The sequence below is a fragment of the Strongylocentrotus purpuratus genome, unplaced genomic scaffold (genome assembly GCF_000002235.5).
Source record: "Strongylocentrotus purpuratus isolate Spur 01 unplaced genomic scaffold, Spur_5.0 spur5_scaffold_12, whole genome shotgun sequence".
NCBI lineage: Eukaryota > Metazoa > Echinodermata > Echinoidea > Camarodonta > Strongylocentrotidae > Strongylocentrotus > Strongylocentrotus purpuratus.
The window spans coordinates 18,396,030-18,414,560 of NW_022145597.1; the positions used below are offsets into that span (position 1 = coordinate 18,396,030).

The 18,531-nt window shown below is 37.2% G+C and overlaps 1 protein-coding gene across 3 annotated transcripts in view; it reads right to left on the reverse strand.

Annotated features, from left to right (window-relative positions):
* Positions 1-13,239, reverse strand: part of LOC578870 (rho guanine nucleotide exchange factor 7) — a 56,725-nt gene extending 43,486 nt beyond the window's left edge. For all 3 annotated transcript variants that reach the window (XM_003726514.3, XM_003726515.3, XM_011678814.2), the window contains exons 1-3: positions 12,923-13,239; positions 5,922-6,048; positions 4,757-5,010 (exon numbers count right to left, since the gene is read on the reverse strand). In XM_003726514.3, coding sequence (XP_003726562.1) covers positions 4,757-4,979 — 223 coding nt within the window. In that variant the 5' untranslated portion in view covers positions 4,980-5,010; positions 5,922-6,048; positions 12,923-13,239. The remainder of the gene's footprint in view (positions 1-4,756; positions 5,011-5,921; positions 6,049-12,922) is intronic.
* Between the last annotated feature and the right edge of the window lie 5,292 nt (positions 13,240-18,531).

Sequence of the window (18,531 nt, forward strand, 5' to 3'; positions counted from 1 at the left end):
TTCTAATTGTTGGCAGCACAGCAGGTGTGACACATGCATACAGGTAATTCGATCATCTGAAATGTGCAACACAGGTGTGCCGAACCATGTGTAGTCTAAGGACAATGGAAAATACCCCAACCAGTGTGTAATGTCTTCTTGTTTTGTTTCCTATGAAGATTAACCTTTAACTTGTGAATCATATCTTAAACTCCTTATCAACCTCAAAATACTGCAAAAGAGAGTCAATAATTGTTGTGGTTTATAATTACAATGTATATACAAGAAGGAACTGTATGCACTATGCATGATAGATGATGTCAACTTTTGAATGGATCCTCAAATTTCAAAAATTTCACAAGCAAGCATTAATTAAAAAAGTATTGAAGAAAACTTAACAAGGGACATTACACTTCTGATATGATTTTTTCTCTTTTCCTTTGATTCTTGGTAAAGAATGGGACAGAAAAAGACCAAATACCTTAATCTTTCTCTTGCCAAATAAACAGTTTCCCATTGTAGACACATGCACATGTAATCTAGACTGTGTTAGAACCAGGAAGCAATTTAACAATCGGCTTGTATATTAGTGTATGCTTATAATTTCTACAGTGGAAGTAACATGTACACTGAATGTACTGTACATAACCACAAATGAGAGTAAATTACACTGAAATGCCAAGCGTCTCTTATTCGGGTATGTTCCACTAGTTTCTTCTATTGAAGGAAGTGCATGATCCACATACATGTACATGTACATGTATGTATGTGTACAACATTCTCTTTATGTTATTCATATGTTTGTTCACTGTTTATGTCCCTCTTTGTGTAAAAATTACGAAAGAAAAAGAAAGAAAAAGAAAAGAAAAATGAAACAAGTATTTGACTATTTCTTGTGGAAACAAAAATCAAACAATTTCATTTTTACATTTTCCTCCTCAATTTTTCAATCATAACTGTCAATTTTGCACAATGGGGTAAAAATATGGAGGAAATCCTTACTGGACAAGTCCAAGTTATTAAGTCTCTTTGGTCTTGTGTACATCACATTTAATTCATTTAAAGCTTATCTGCCGTAGTTTACAGGAGGGATTAGACCGCTCTGCTAGGTCACTGGACAGGTGCTTATCTCATCAACTCAGCTCTCAGTTAACATAAGAAAAAGAGGATCATGGGGGACCAATGGTCACCGATTAGGCATTGTTTGTTATATAGAGGGCACAAGTAGCTACAAGTAGTGCAGTGGGCCTTTAAGCCATTCACATTTGATTGTTATATTGATGTACTTTTTGTTTGGATAATAAACTTCAAACTCAACTCGACTCAACTCAACTCAACATCATCAAGTACATGTTTTGTGGGTTATTAAACATAAATTGACATCAATAATGTAGTTTCACTTTATTTGTGGTCTGATAACAGCTCTCGTAGGGATATTAACTTTGTACAATGGTGCTTATACGAGAAGTATACATATCAGATGTGGTCAGTGAAATGTGGAATAGAATATCTTGGGCTTGCCCTACACACACACACAAGACAAATCATCTTGTACAGGAAGTTCTCATAGGAATTAGGAAGTAGAAGAAAAATAAAATGAATAAAATATACAAAACAGAGAACTTTTAACAAATAACAAGGAACTCCCAGATTCATTTAGTTCTCCATCACATCCTGTCTGCCTTTAGTTCCAAGATTTACCAGTTACCCTTTTTCCTGGTTCATTATTTCAAAAGCTTTAAATCATCATTTTTTTTCCTTTCTTTTCAGTGCCTTTTTACGCCCTTTAAAAGAACAATTCTGCCTATTCTGCCTAAGCCAGACTTCAAAGGATATTTCCTAACCTATTTTCATAGAAATTAACCCCCTTCCCTATATATACACCTCTAATATCTCTATAAATCCTGTACCTAGAACAAAGATCTGAATTTTTATTACAAAAAAACGCAAAAACAGTTCTTGAGTAAGACTGGGCATGTGTACCAGTATCCTATGCTCATTTACCCTTTATCAAAGTTGATGTGAGTAAAAGGTGGGAGGGGGAAGCCCCCCCCCCCCCCCCCCCACCCCCATTTCTCTCTCTCCCTCTCTCTCCCTCTCTCTCTCTCTCTCTCTCTCATTTCCCCTTTTCCTTCTTGTCTTTCCTTATAAACTCAAGTTCATATCATGTCATGAATATTTGTGGAATATTAAAACCAATATCACTTCCTGATACTGTATCAAAGAATAAACAGCCCAACACGCCCTTAAACATCTTATAACAAACCATGTCACTCATATTACCGCGAATCTCACGCAATGTGTGTACATACACATGCCACCAGTAACCCGACACAAGCCTCAGATACACTGATGGTAATTTGATATGCCGATATGATACCGCCACAATAGCAAACTGACGATACATGTGTGCTTAATTACAGATCCATGTTTCGGTTTCCATATCCGCAAAGCTGCGGCAGGCAGGGCTGCAGAGTGTACTCGTTAATCACATGTGCAGCCATATGCAAGCTAGTTTGGTGGAACAAACCCTTGTCAGGCGTTACATGTGACAGAGGGTCTGAACTTTGAGACTACCTGTATGTTGAATGCATGGTCTCAGAGACTTGACAAAGTTAGGCTAGACTTGAAGCTAAGGAAATTGTGTTTAAGTGTCTAATTAGAGTCTTTGAGACTACCTGTAAGTAGAATGCATGGTTTGAACACATTGTAGGATCTAAAAAGGCCAGAGACTTGATAAAGATAGGCTAGACTTGTCTTGAAGCTTACGAAATTGTGTTTAAGTGTTAATTTTGGGTGTTTGTGCCTGCACACTAGACACAGTCACTTGTCAGTCGTAACACGTAACAGAGGGTCTCAATTGTAAGACTATGGAGACTGCTCCACATCGGCCCCAGCCTGTACTGTACATGCGACAACCAGAGACTGAAAAAAGTTAGGCTAGGCTCGAGGCTTTGTTAAGTTATGTCTAAGGGTCAATATAGATTTCTGTGTCTCTTCACTAACCACTCGCAGCAATGAAGGAATTGGTCTTGGTCTTGGTCCTAGACCCCAGAAAGCGACCTCACTAAGCAGCACTCTAATAGGTTTGCAGACTCGGACACTTGTCCCTATCACCTCCTGATATTAAAGAACCAACAGCCCAACACACCCTTCAATTTCTTTCAACCAACCCCATATCTGAAACACAGAGTCTGAACAATATACAACTGCCCTGCCCCTGAACAATAGACTTATGCATAAGCTCTGGACTGTAGTTGCCCAATGAGGCAGGATCAGGCTTTTACAATTTGTGAAAAAAAAGAAAGAAAGGAAATAAATCAAAACATGAATGTTGATGGGTGGGACCCCATATGAAGTCTTTCAGATCACACATATGTATTTTCACAAATAGTACAAGTGCAAGTTCAAGAGGTCATATTTGTGGTTTGATCTCAAAGATGCAGATACTTATTAACCAAGCAGACATCACTGCAATGTCTAAAGAAACCATCTTAAGTACAAAGTTCACCAATATCCCGTTGAAATGCGTGTATCAAAATTGAAACATGTTTCAATGGAATGCTGGTCAACTTGTGTTTTAGACGGTTCCATGAAACTATGCCCTTTATCCCTTCCAGTGGTGCAGTTGCATGGGAGCATGTGCTTCCCACCAAATTGTGAAAAAGGACAAAAAAATGAAAAGAAGAAGAACTGAGAGAATTGGAGGAAGAAGGGGAAGAAAATAACATTCCAATACTCTTCAATTACCCAAACTCATCTTCATCATCGATTTTAGTGCCCATTTTCCCCCATGCTGTGGGGTTGGACTTTTCGTTTCCCTTACGGCTTTTCTCCAAACCTTCCGGTCTTCAGCATCCGCATGGGAGCTGTTTCACAAAACCTTTTTTCAATGACAAATGACAAAAATCAGTGACAAATCTGCTGATAACCAATCAGAAGCAATTATTTCACAAGCTTATAACAAAAACTGTCATTTGTCACTGATGACAAGCTTTGTGAAACACCCACCTGGTTGAGGCGGATGCTGAAGAACGAACGGTGAAGAGCTTTGAAATGAAACATATTAAAAAACAAGGGAAACGCTCTTGGCGGTCTCGCCTGCATTACGCAATTCAATATGATGAAAAATTGGGTTGGAACACTATTCATAGGCAGGGTGGCCCATCAGCAGGCCCCCCCCCCCCCCCATGGAGTCCTCTAAATATAATCATCAGAAGAATTATTTACTATAATTTGTATTTTATACCAAGATTAATAACTTAAATGGAATATGAAAAAATAACCAAAAATGATTTTTTTTTTTTTCATTTTAATCCTCACATACTGACCTAAAATGACCTTTGACCTTGACTTTGTGACCTGGAATTCGTGTCATAAGATTTGTGATACTTGATAACCCTTGTGTACAAGTTTCATGGAATTTGAACAAACACATTTGAAATTATGCTAAAAATTCAAAATCTTGATGTTGATGCCACAAAAGAGTCTTTTGTTGACCTGAAATGACCTTTGACCTTGATTTTGTGACCTAAAATTCTGCACAAATGATTGGGAATACTTGATAACCCTTAAGGCCAAGTTTCATTGAATGAGAATTTATACTTTTAAAATTATACTAACAATTCAAAAACTTAATCTTAGGTTAAGTTTTTTATGTTACAAATCGCTGTCACCGTCACCGGAAAAGCGGCGCCTACAGTGTGTCTTGCTTTTTTGCTACGCAGGCGAGACAAAAATGGGGGAGGGGGGGGTTCTGTTTCCAAACGCTACTCACTCTTTGGCTTGATTTCCCTGACGAAGTTGCTCGGGAACCAACCGGACCTGCCGCTCAGCATCCCTTCCCACCAGCCTCCCGGCACCTGGAGGGTGACGGTGATGATGTCACCCTTCTGGAAGTTGAGCTCGTCGTCCTTGCTCCCCTCGAAGTTGTGGCGGGCCCGGTACTGCTTGAGGGGCTCCGACCCCATGGTGATTAGACCCGGCGGCACTTCTGCCATCTTTGATTTGCTTGCTCAACAAGCGAGGGAGCTATTGGTCATGGAAGAAAGACACATATTGCACATTTGAGTTTCTTTTCTAAAATGCATGTTTTAAAAATAGTAAATCATTGTGGTTGTAAAATTGTCGTAGTAGTAGCAAAAGTAGTAGTAGTAGTAGTAGTAGTAGTAGTAGTAGTAGTAGTAGCAGCACAAGAAGGAGGAGGAGAAAGAATGATTGTGATGTTGTCCCCCTTCTGGAAGTTGAGCTCGTCCTCCTTGTTCCCTTCGAAGTTCAAACAGAACCGAAACTGCGGGAGGGGTCCCGACCCCATGGTGATCGAGCCCGGTGGCACCTCGGCCATCTTGGATTGCTTGCTCAACAAGCGAGGGGGCTGTTTTGTATGTGGCAGAACGGACATGGACTGCATGTTTCAGCTACATTTCCAAAATTCATACTTTCAAAGCTACTAGATACACACAGAGAACGAAATAAAGATTCGCCCCTATTTGTGGCCCCTCCAACCAACAGCAATTTTACAAGTGAACCAAAAGAGCACCTGAAGATGTGTAAAGCTTGTCAAGACTTGTGCCCATAATTGGTTTTGATGACATACCTGTTAAAAATGTTATACAAGTACTTGAACCTTGAGCAAAATAGTTAGAGTACACAAACTTGGTGGTGGCTTCTTGTAATTGTATGGAACTTATACCCACCATGCCTTGACACTCCTGGTGCTTTTACGATATTATTCAAATCATAGCTGAGCCGCTTTGGAATTAAGTAACCATTTACACCTGGGTGGAGAGTGGCAAATCTGAATTAATGTCTCGCTAAAGGACATTAGTTCCAGCTGGGATTCGAATTAAAAAATTAACCACTATACCATGACTCCTCCATAAAGTTATTTTGTTCTTCTTCAGCAATATAACAATTGTTCACCAAGAGTAAAAACAGCTCACCTATTTTTGTACTGCTTAGGTTGTCTCTTTTAAGATGATCTTTCTTTTGGAATTAAGAATAAAGTCTGGTTTTCAGTGCCTTCCTTTTCCCCTCCTATGACAATGGCTGATGTGCATCATGAAAAATCTGCATGAAAAGAATATGAGAGAGAGAGAGAGAGAGAGAGAGAGAGAAAGAGAGAGAGAGAAAAAAAAAAGGGTTAACATTTTGAATAATAATAATGGGTTCTTGTATAGCGCTCATATCTGTCAGACTTGACACTCCTGGCACTCCACATTTATTACCCTGGCAATAGAATGGCTGCCATAATGGCGCTCTAGCATCCCAAAGAATTAATTCCTGCCAAGTACCCTTTTAAATCACCTGGGTCGAGTGTGGCAAATGTAGATTAATGTCTTACCAAAGAAATTTGCTTTTCATTTCAGCCTCACAAGAAAATGGACTTGTTGCTTGAACAGAATAATGTTAAAACCATTGAAGATCTTGACAGAAAAGAAACATGTGAGTCGTTGAAATATGAGAGCAGAGCCGATCATTAAACACAAAGTTTCCATCTAATCAAGAACAGTGAAGTACTGCTAGAAATACAATGTAGCTGAAGTAGAAACTCGAGATCTTTTCTTCCTTCGCGACGATACTACCAAAACCAGTTTACAAGATATCAAACACCATTATGGACCAGCTTACAATGGATGAATGATTTTTCATTCTGTAGAAGTGCTCTCGAAACTCCTGATAGGTTTTTTTCCCAAGACTTTGAACCTAGCCATTGTTACTGCTATTCTATCCTCGTGTCATTTGTTATCGTTCAAAATTGCCTCTTGGTTTAAAACGAGAAAAATCTTGAGGTTATTATGGAGTGATTCCAAAAGTGAAAAGCTCATTAATATGTTCCTGCTCATTATCTATCAATGACCATGAAGAGTGATTAAAACAAAACCTAAGAGATAGTCAGTTGAAAGCTACATTTGTTGAAGGGCATAATAGTGTCAAAGAATACAGTTACCGGTAATGTACACTTAACTCTGCATATAAGTCAAATCTATCGGGACAGCAAAGATTACATGTACTTTGATAAGTCAAAGTGTCACAAGTATAAGGAAGTTATCTTTTTCTTTAATTTTTTTTTTTTTTTTTTTTTTTTGGGGGGGGGGGGGGGGGGGGGGTTGTCAGCTTTTGACAGAGTAGGGAGCATCTGATTGGTCCTATTAATAGGAAAATATACAGCATTCTATAATGCCTTTTGGGAAATTACTGCAGCAAGTCCCATATAAACAGAGAAAGTGGAAACTACATGTGTATGCAAAGTGGTACAGTAGATTCAAGCACCAAATGATAGGAGGCCCTCTTGTGGCTATGGCAAGAAAGGAACTTTCACAGCATTACTGCATAGTACATGTATGTATAAAGAGCAAATTAGAAAGGGCTTTAAAAAAGCTAGGGTATGTTAAATTATATATCTTAATGTCCTTTTGGCTCCAAACAGGAAATAAAATCAATGCACATGAAATATATATTAAAAATATGAATAAATTATTAAGCAAATCATAATAACAGAACAATAAGTCTCCCCACTCTCATGCAGGAGCAGACACTAACAGTAACATTCTTTAATAAAAACAAAATCTACTTCAGAATCTCTCTCTTATTTTCTACATGTATCTCTACAAAAATATCTGTATCTTTATGTATAATGTTGGACTGTTGGCTCATTTGACATTCAAAACAAACTGGAAAAATCACACTTTTCCATCTGTATCTGAAATAACTACAATACAATTTGAAGTAATACATACAACTGTACATGTACATGTACATGACTCTTTGATCATTCCCTTTAAGCTTACATTCCTACATGTACGTGTATGTTCCCATTGAGAAATAAGAGCAAGAGATCATGTTCTGTTTGTATTTTCTATGACCCTGCTATCATGACCAGGATGAAAGTCTAATGTATTTACTTGGCACAGCCCAATGTAATACATTGTTCACTTAGATCCAACACATAGAAATACTAGAAACTCAATGGGGTTATGTACATTTTGTTGCATGTACCGGTAGTACAATTGTATACAATTCAATCATACTACATAACCTACATGTACATGTATCAAGTGATTTGTTTGCCCCCCCCCCCCTTCCTTTATCTGATGTCCATTGTACAGTGTAATTCATATATTTTCTTTCTCTCTTGCAATCAAAATGTTAACTTCACTTGATTTAGAGTTCATTTCTGTTGAATGACAGATGAATCCATCAATAAATTAGAATTCAAATTATCATAAATATTTTATAGTTTGTTAATGAGTATATTTTCAGTTTTATTGATAAAATATGAATCAAATTCGATGCTGCTTTGGAACCAGGTGATCAAGTTCAGCAATTGAATAACTTACAGAATTTGACAGTATTAGAAACATTATAAATAAACAAACCAAAACAAAAAATAATTCAAAACATCTCTTTTTATTGGAACATTAAAATAAGATTTCTTTCTATTTTAAACCAGAGTTGTGATTGCTTTATGTACAAGTAATTTGTTATTGATATTGAGTATCAATCACATTCTCTTAAGAAAGAGTTGTGATCGATATAAATTGCAAATGAATTAAAATGAATCGCAACTCTTAATATCATAAGATTAAAGACAGGGCCTTAGTACTGTTCAAGACTTTCATAAATCAATCAGTAAGTCACTCACATCTACAGTTGTACATGTACATCAGAATCCAATTCAAAATCAAAATCAAGATCAAAATCAAGTTTACAATCAAAATCAACGATCAATGCTACATACATGTACATGTATACATGCACATGTAGTGATTGCTAATCAATATGTAATTTTCACTACAAAACTCCAATTCCAAAATTAAAAAGGAAATCAGACTATGACTATTCTCCCACAGATAATATGATCCACTTAAAACTACAGCTTCTCCTAAAATAGAACGCTCGCAATGAAATCATAACAGACCTGTTATACCCACAGTCTATTATTAGAACACAGGGAGATATTTATACCCCACAAACTATGACGAGACCTATTAAGTCACTACAAAAATGCTGAATCAATCATACATGTATGATCATCATTCTATGATTTTCTATTATGATTCATGGCAAAGAACTTGGCTAAGATAAGGTTGTTGAGAGTCAGGAGAGTGTCTCTATGATACATTACATGTAGTGCCTTCCTTGCTCCCATCAAAGAAGTTGTTAGGCCAAATAACAAAATAAAAAGTGTTTCTCAATTCTCATATATGACCTTTTTTTTTTAAAGGAGGAGGTGTCAATTTAATACCCTCCACTCCAGTATTTCTAAAACCTAAAAAGCATACTTGTTATATTGGTTGCCAAAGAAGAAGAATGTGTTGTTTTTTTTATGTCGCATTTCAAAACCGTAGGCCCCCTCAATGTGCTTTACATTTTACAAGTTATATTACACAACTGTACATATGTAATAACTTTTTTTATCAAAAAGATAGGTTTTTAGTTTCTTACACACTTTGACGTCTGTCATGGAGCGTAGCAATTCCTGTATTACAGGAAGTAGTATCCATAAGGCTTACTGCCTGAATACCCTTCATTTCTATTTTTTTTTGTTTATTTATTTAGCTATTTTTGTTGACTTTTTTAGCTTCTACCAAAAGCAATATTCATCATTCAGGTACATGTACCATTTCCAATAGAAAACCGAATGGTATCGTGCAAGAGATGCACTCTCATGTGTTTTTAGTCCACTGTGGTTCAGCAAAAAAAGGGGGGCATTGTGGGCATACAATGTACACCCTCTCCTCCTACTTTGCTATCTAATGATACAATACAAAACAGAAGAGAAAAATAGATTTTAAAAAGGGGGAAGGAAAGGAACAACAAAAGAAAACAAAACCCCAATTGGAAATTGAAATGTCTCAAAAAACTTGGCACTATCGATTGTGTACGTGCTTGTACACTGTAGTGCATGTACATGTAGATCCACTTTTAAAAGAATACCCCCTGCCCCCCCCCCCCCCCCCCCCCCCTGGTATTTTTTAGTTCATTCTGTAAAAGTTGCTACAATGTACATGTATTTTGTTAACCATGTAAAAATAATGGAAATTAATACATTTTGGATACCTTTATTCTAAATTTCACATCTACAATGTGAAAACTACAATACAATTGGGATGGCTTAGACAAATCTGAAACTTACCAAATGTACATGTACATGTACTGTACATGTTCATGTACTGTTGGTCTGTGCTATTTGCAAGCAGGTACAAGTTAAATGCAGCCTATCCGAAATACTTTTTAACTTTAAAATGTCACTCCAGAGAGTCCAGACAGTTTGCTCCACTTCATGTACAGTCACTACAGTATATGCAGCCTTAATGTACATGTACGGTACGTGAAAATACCGTTTACATATTCTTAAAGTTTAAAAAACAAACGAAAGAACCCTCAAAACTATCTCTTCACTCCCAGGTACAGAGTACAAGTATGTTAATCATAAATAATTGATATAGTTTTGCTTTTGATACTATCACATGTACCTTAACAAGCATTTTACATTTACTTCCTTGTTGGAGATAATGTAATACAGACAGAGAAGGGTGTGAATGACTGAATATTACTCGGTTTAGAAACCAATTAATTTTTTGAAAGTAATCATAAGGTTCCTGAAAGTGCGACACAAGAGTTGAGAGTGGAGGACACTCAAAACAGAGATATTAAACAGAGAGACAATATAAATACTACATGTACATGTGTGTACAGTTGATCAAGATTCAAGAATGGGAACAAGAAACGTGTTTGTATGCTGAACTTGTCTGTGTCCTGGAAACAAACAACTTTTAGTTTCGACTGGATCAACTGGATTCCTGGATAAAAATGCAGTTACTTCTGCTGAATAGTCTCCAGGGCCCAGTCTTACAAAGAGTTGTAATTCATCCAAATCAATCACAAGTCCTCCAATCAATCACAAGTTTGCAGTCTCCTATCTCTTACATTGTACAATGTATGTACTTGTACATACTGTACTTGCAATTGATATCAATCACAAATAAGTTGTGATTGATATCAACTCTTTGATAGATGGGATCCAGGTTTATCTTCTGCTTTATGTACTTACAGACACAGAGTAATATCAATTTCTTTATCTATTCTCCCCCCCCCCCTTTTTTTTTTCTGGGGGGGGGGGGGGAGGTTCTCAACTTTAGGCATTGTGACAGGGTGTTGTGCCAAAGAGATATTAATTTACTATTCTAATGGATGAGCATATTTGACTGAGCATACTTCAATTTTTCATTTTTGTTTGCTATGAATGCAATCATTCCTTTAAAAATGTTTTCCAATTACATGTATACTGGTGCCTCCCCAACGATGCTATGCAATGCCGCTCCCACACCCATCCCCCCCCCCCCCCCCACACCCCAGTCAATATGTTATGATGCACAAATTGCACATCTTGAATAGCATTGCATTTTTACGAAATGTGAGCATAAGCTTCAAATTTGGAATATTTTCATATTTAATTATTTGGAAATCCTACAATAATAATCAGCATATTACCAGTACCGGTAATTAAAATCATCATGGGAGTGTCGTGGTCGAGTGGTTAAAGGCGCTTGACTGGAGATGCGAAGGTCGAGGGTTCAAATCCAGACATGGCACTAATATCCTTTGGCAAGATAATAACGTGCACTTGCTACTCTCCACCCAGGTGTTAAATGGGTACCGGCCGTCATTGTTGGTCAAACAGTTTTTGAGCGTCAAGTAACGCCTGGCTGGAATGCTCCCCAAAGATCCCAGGGATGGGCAAGCACTGAATCCAATGACCGGGGTAATAATATATTTTTGTATAAAGCACATAGAGACATTTGTATTAAGCGCTATATAAAAGCTGAATATTATTATTATTATTATTATTATTATTATTATTATTATTATTATTATCCCCAGTTAGTTTAACTGGGGATGATATTAATTACTGGTACATGTACATGTACATGTACAGTATATGCGTCAGTGACACACACACAAAACCAACAAAATCAACGATCCAAATTGATAATGTCATCAAATCAATCATTAAATAAAATGTCAAATTGAATGTTTACAACATGATCATTTTAATATGATCAATGCACTCATCACTTGACATCAGCTCATACTCATAGCCATAATTACTATAGATCTAAGCCTACTCGTTCTGAAAAATATTAGCGAGGAGAGCTGAGCATATCACTGCAGCTCCAGACCAATCAAATCAAAACGACGTATCCGTGCAAGACAATTTGAAAACTGTAATACCTCAAATATCATAGACAGACAAGTGACAAATAATAGCAAGTGCTACAACCCCATTAGAGCACAAACTGAAAACTAAAGGCCAAGGAGCTCATTCTTCCCATCTACCAACATTGAATGGAACCATTTGGACGAAAACACCATAAACTCCACATCAACCAGCACATTCAGGAAGGCCACTGACAGAGCCTTTTAAGTACCCCCGCGCCCTCTCTCTCTACCGATGCGTTTATGCCCAGTAGGGCCCTGCATCGTACACATCCAGATCCAGATCCATATGCATGATCATGAATATGATTGTCGGTCAAAATTTGTTCTTTCTTTTCTGCTCCATCAAAAATAGAGATCCAAGTCAAACAGCCATTGGCATTTTACATCGCCCCGAGCATTACAAATACAATTACATGTACATTATTCAATTCATTGCCTTATAAATGCCACAACACAATGTCGCACAAGTTTTACGCACAAGTCATCATCATCCTCACCAGTCACACCACTGCCACCTTTCTGAATTAGGGTGACACTTCTATCTAGACTCAGATTTAAACTCCATTCAACTTCAAGATGAACATGACTAGTCTAAATAGTCTAAATCATATGAAACACAACACAACAGACAGTGAACTGAAACTTTAAAAATAAAGAATGAGCATAAATTAGATATATAATTTCTTAAAAAGTTTATATTTACAACAAAATTATTTACCTGTCTATACTTTGTCCATCTAAGATAAACGGTTCTGTCATCGAGTGGTCTTTCATTCTTCAAGTGCCTGCCAATTTCTAATCAATCTTTCCTATCTTCTTCCGGAAGTAAAACACACAATAATTCCATTACAAAATGGCCGCAATCGGAACGTTCGGAGAATAAAATCTATCCGGTTTGCAAAGTTATATTTAGGGTTCCCGATATCCAATCCAAATTTTACTTGGATAATCCGATAACGAATAGTTTTAGGTATTTAACATTGTGATCTTATGGTTGTTAAAAGTTGAGAAATGGTTGAAAATCAGCTGTGAACCGGTAGTGGTCGTCAACACTGCGTTAGCACACCTTCCCTGTATGAAGTCAAATTGTGTACAAAATTCCCATTGAAAGAATGGACTAACGCCTTTGGAGAAAGCGATAATACCAAGACGGGATACCAGTCTAAAAAGTGGTACCTGTGTGAAAACATGGTCTGATCTAAATAAGTAAATACAATGTGAAAATTCATAAAATCTTACTTAAATTTTGTTTTAATGTTCGATAAAACTTTCAGTCGTTGACTCCCAGCTAGAAAGTTTCCGGACTCTCTTATGAGTTTTCACATTCCATCTCTCTCTCTCTCCCTCTAGCTAATTCTTAGCTCTCTGTACTGGTGGTATCATATTTGTTTCTATCCGTCTAGGTATGATCTCTCTCTCTCTCTCTCTCTCTCTCTCTCTCTCTCTCTCTCTCTCTCTCTCTATCAGAGGCGGTCCTCCCGGGGGCAGGGGACACAGTGCCCCACAATTTCTCAAATACCTCAAAAGTGCCCTTTTTTTTACATAGGAAAGTGCCCCTTTAACTTTGGAAAGTCCCCCTATCAATCTGTAAAAGTGCCCCTTCCCCTTTTCACCTCTGATTAGTGCCCCTTTTATTTTGACACGTGCCCCTTTTCCTTCAACAAGTTACCATTTTCCTTTGCAATAAGTGTCCATTTCCATTTTCATAAGTGCCCTTGTTAATCTCGAGTAAGTGACTCTTTTCACTTTAGATATAAATGCCCCTTTTCCTTTTGATAACTACCCCTTTTTTTAACTCGGATAAGCGCCCCTCATTTTTTCCTTTCTAATAAGTTACTCCTTTTCCCTTTAGATAAGTGCCCCCTTCACTTCCGATAATTGCCCCTAATCAATTCTGAGAAGTATTAGTTTTACTTTGACAAGTGCCCCTTCCCCTCCTGATAAGCGCTCTTTTCATCTCTGATGAGTGTCTGATTTCACCTCTAATAACTGCCCCTTATATTTTGACACGTGCTCCTTTTCCCTTCTTATAAGTGCCCCTATCAAATTCTATTGGGTGCCCTTTTTCCATCGACAAATGCCCATTTCCCATTCTCATAAGTGCCTTTTTTCATCCCTGGTGAGTGCCCCTTTTTGTAGGTGTAATAAGTGCCCCACTTTCACCTCTGATAATTACTTGTTTGTACTTTGACACCTGTTCTTTTTCTTTTCCGCTAATAAATGTCTTATCCCTTTCGGTTTAGTGTCCCCTTTTCCTCTCATCAGTAAACAGTCACGCCCCTAATTTCAAGCAATTAGTGCAATTTCACATCGGGGGGGGGGGGGGTACTAAGATTTGATTTGGACTGGGGTGTGCCGCTCAAACCTCAAAACCCTGACCCATTTTTAAGGGTCATTTGGGGGGATTTTCTTGAAGTAAAGCCATTTTTCAATTCTTTCAAATTTTGAAAAAACGGACCCATGTTACAGAATATTTTTGTTAAAAAAGGGACCCCTGTTCAGGGTTTTTTGTGAAAAAGTGGCCCATTAGAGCGGCACGCCCCCGTATGTCTTAATATGTGAGTACCCCCCCCCCCCCGAAAAACACCAATAGGTCACTCGCTACACTCGCTCGCATTTATAGATGATATAATATAATGTTCCTTATGAAAGGTCTTTTCAGTCTTTCGTTATGAGAATATTATAACTCCATCAGAATTGGGTTATTTCCTCTTTATAAGATTAAATGTGAGCGAGCGAGCTTATTGGATGAAATTAAACAAAAATTGCTCTTAGTCGCTTTGAATTAGGAGCATATTTTATGGTGAAAGGAAATGGCGACTAACCAGAAATGGAAAAAAGGACACTTATGAGAACAAAAAAGGGGCACTTATTACTTAAGAAAAAAAGGGCAATTATCAGAAGGAAAATGGCACCAATAAGTAAGAATAAGGGGCACATGTCAAATTAAAAGGGGCACTTATCAGAGATGAAACCGTGTCAGAGGTACGATGGACACCCCATGAAGTATTTAAAAATCTGTAAGGCATCAATTAATATTTGTCATATTTGCAGTCATTGCATTTTCAGTAAAATAATTATCCTTTGATACCCAAGGACCCCAGGGGCTGCATTCTGAAACTTGTTTTATCTCTAATATTGTTGTATCTTTGCTGTTAAGATAAAGTTGGTATTCTGAATTTTGTTGTAACTTTTGTGTTAACTTTTATAGTATCCTTTTTGTCATCTCTTTGCCTGCGCTCAAACTTTTCTAATAAGATTATCAATAAAATAGCGCTTAATCCTCATTCGCATAATATCAGGGGCGGATCTAGCTTTCTGCTAAGGGGGGGGGGGTTGACCAAAATAATGACGATGCAGAGCATCGTCCACGAGCCGCGAAGCGGCGAGCCGATTTTTTGGGGGTGTTTATTTGAACCCCGTAAGTGATGTTTTCCTGGCATCTATTAACACAATGGAGACCATAAAAAGCAGTGCATGATAACGTCTTTTTAAATCAAGTAACAGTTAAATACACAGTTATATCCAGAGTTATCATGTGTTTGGTTAAGTTACCAGATGAGTTGAAAATCTTCTCACAATATTTGCACTTGAAAGGGTTTCTCTCCAGCGTGCGTTCTTTTTTCTTTCTTTTTTTTTTCACTTCGGCGGTGGCCCGTGTCCTCAAAAAAGCTGATGGGGGGGGGGGGCAAGGGACTCTGTGACATTTGTTCGCCCAACCCCCCCCCCCCTCCCCCCAAAAAGAAATAATAATAATAATAATAATAATAATAATAATAATAATAATAATAAATGAAATAAATACATAGAAATAGAATAAAATAAAATTACAAGTTTAAAAAAAAAGATAAGATTTAAAAAAAATGGTCCCCGGATTTTTTTATTTTTTTTGGGGGGGGGGGGGTTGCAACCCCCCCAACCCCCCCCCCCCCCCCCTCTAGATCCGCTTCTGAATATTATGCATATGGAAGATAATTATGACAATATAATTGGTATTCTGAATTGTTTTATCTCTTTTTTATTATATTAGCGCTCTATTATGTATGGAAGATAATTAAAAGACAAACTAAAACTTACAACAATTTTCAGAATACCGCCCCTGGTATTTCTGGATAGTTAGGTGCACATGCACACTCGTTGGATGTATCAAATATACCTGTCCTTTTTTTACAACTGAAATCCCGCCTGCATGGAGTGGGTGGATAAGCGGGGGCGTTCGTGATATCTCCATTACTCTTATTCTTTACTTATTTTCTGTTGTATGTTACTATGTATTGATGTTTTCGATGATGTTCTTCATAATTATATGTTGCATTTGTTTACAGGACCCCGTGGAAAACAGTACTTTGATTACTGCCGGGGCTACCTTGTTTAAATAAAACGGAATAAATAAATAAATAAATAAGTCTCTATCGGCAAACCCAGTATCCAGTGGGCTTGGGTTGACCCCGGAGGAGGCAAAACTCTCAGCTTCCTGATCCATTCGTATGAAAGTAAGAAATCCTTTTTTTTATGGGGGCTATTCCAAAGATGACTTGTTTTGAGGGAGAAAAGGGTAGAGTTTTTGAAAATTTTTTGTGCAATTTCTTTATTGATTTAGCCAACATTGATAAGGCCTAGCTACTAACTAAAAAAAATGATGTGGCTGAAGTTCTTTCTCTTGGTTAGAATTTGTTTCCCATTTGCCCCTCCTTCAAATACGAAATTCTATTTGTTTGTTTGTTTTTTTGTTTTTTATAAGGAGGGAGGGGGTAATGGTAGGCCTGTACCCCTTCGCTCCCATTTAGGTCAGTAGAATGATAATGATTGAACAAATTAATTACGTTTTAAGGAAAATTACAGGAGGCATATACGATGACCAAATATAGCCCCCCCCCCCCCTTATCCGCTTGTCAATAAAGAGCGATGCCGTAGAAAATTTAATTGTGAGATGAGATGATCTCTTGTGGGCATATTAGATTCAGTTAATATTTTTATTATACAAAAGTTTGATAATTCTTGATGCTATCAAATCAATTTAGCAAGACGAAAATGCTTTTCATTCGAATCTATAAAAGCCTCGAAGCCAAACAGAACGACGCCCGCTTTTTTGGATGCTATTACCTCTTTTCCAGTAAAATTGTCTGTTTACTGAAAATAATACCTTGCGTCGTCTTGTGGAGGCGATGTTGCAATGTCCATAAATGGTATATAATTATGAAGCACAGAATAAATTCGTTAAAGGCTCAGTACGGGTTTGAAAATATAGCCAGGTTTCCGTTCCAGAATAATTAGTTTTGGGCATATAATATTATTGTGGCAATGTGGCATGTAATTTCTCGGTACATATAAATTGTCCAATATAATTTCAGTGCCGATGCAAGGTCCGCGGTTCGAGTCCCGCCGCGGCACTAATGTCCTTTGGCAAAACATTGATCTACATTTGCCACACTCAACCCAGGTGATGTGAATGGGTACCTGGCAGGAATTAATTCCTTGAAATGCTGGAGCGCTGTATAAACGGCTGCTATGCTAAAGCCAGGGTAATAATAAATGTGCCTCGGAATAGAATTATCTAGATAGATGGCGCTATAGAAAATATGCTTATTATTATTATTATTATTATTATTAACGCATGTATTTTTTTTTTTATAAACATCCAATATCCAAAAACCCCTCTAAAGTGTTGGGAAACGGAGTCCCCAAAATTTGATGGCAAAATTTTACTAAAATTCTATATGAAAGAGGATGTTCAAAACACATTTCTGCAAGGATTTTCAAAATAAATGTGTTTTGAAGGCGAAACTTGAAATAATACCAAATTTAGATTTCCTGTGTAGGCCTACATCAAAAAAAACCAAATTATGTATTCTTTTATCAATATTTGTCTTCGAACATTTTTTTTTTTTTTGGGGGGGGGGGATCTTCGCAAATGAATTCCTCTTTTCACATTATGATACAATAATAATTTTAGAGAAATTTTGCCTTCAAAAGTTTTGGCGAATATGGGGCTCCCGGCCGCGAACCCGGCCAAACACTTTAGAGGGGGCTTAAAACATCGCATATATTTTTAGCCACATAGGTCTAATATATGTATTTTTGTATAGACTAAACATATTTAAATAACGCATATATTTTTATCAACATCGAATTTATTTTGATAAGGCATATATTTCTTATAAACGATGAATTATATTTTAATTGTGCATATATATTTCCTTATAAACATTGAATGTATTTTGATAATGAACCATATATTTTGCAGGGATCGCATATAATTAGTTGTTTCCCCTATGGCTTTCCATAAGCCATATTTACAACGCAATGGATCCCCGACGCGACGCGGGA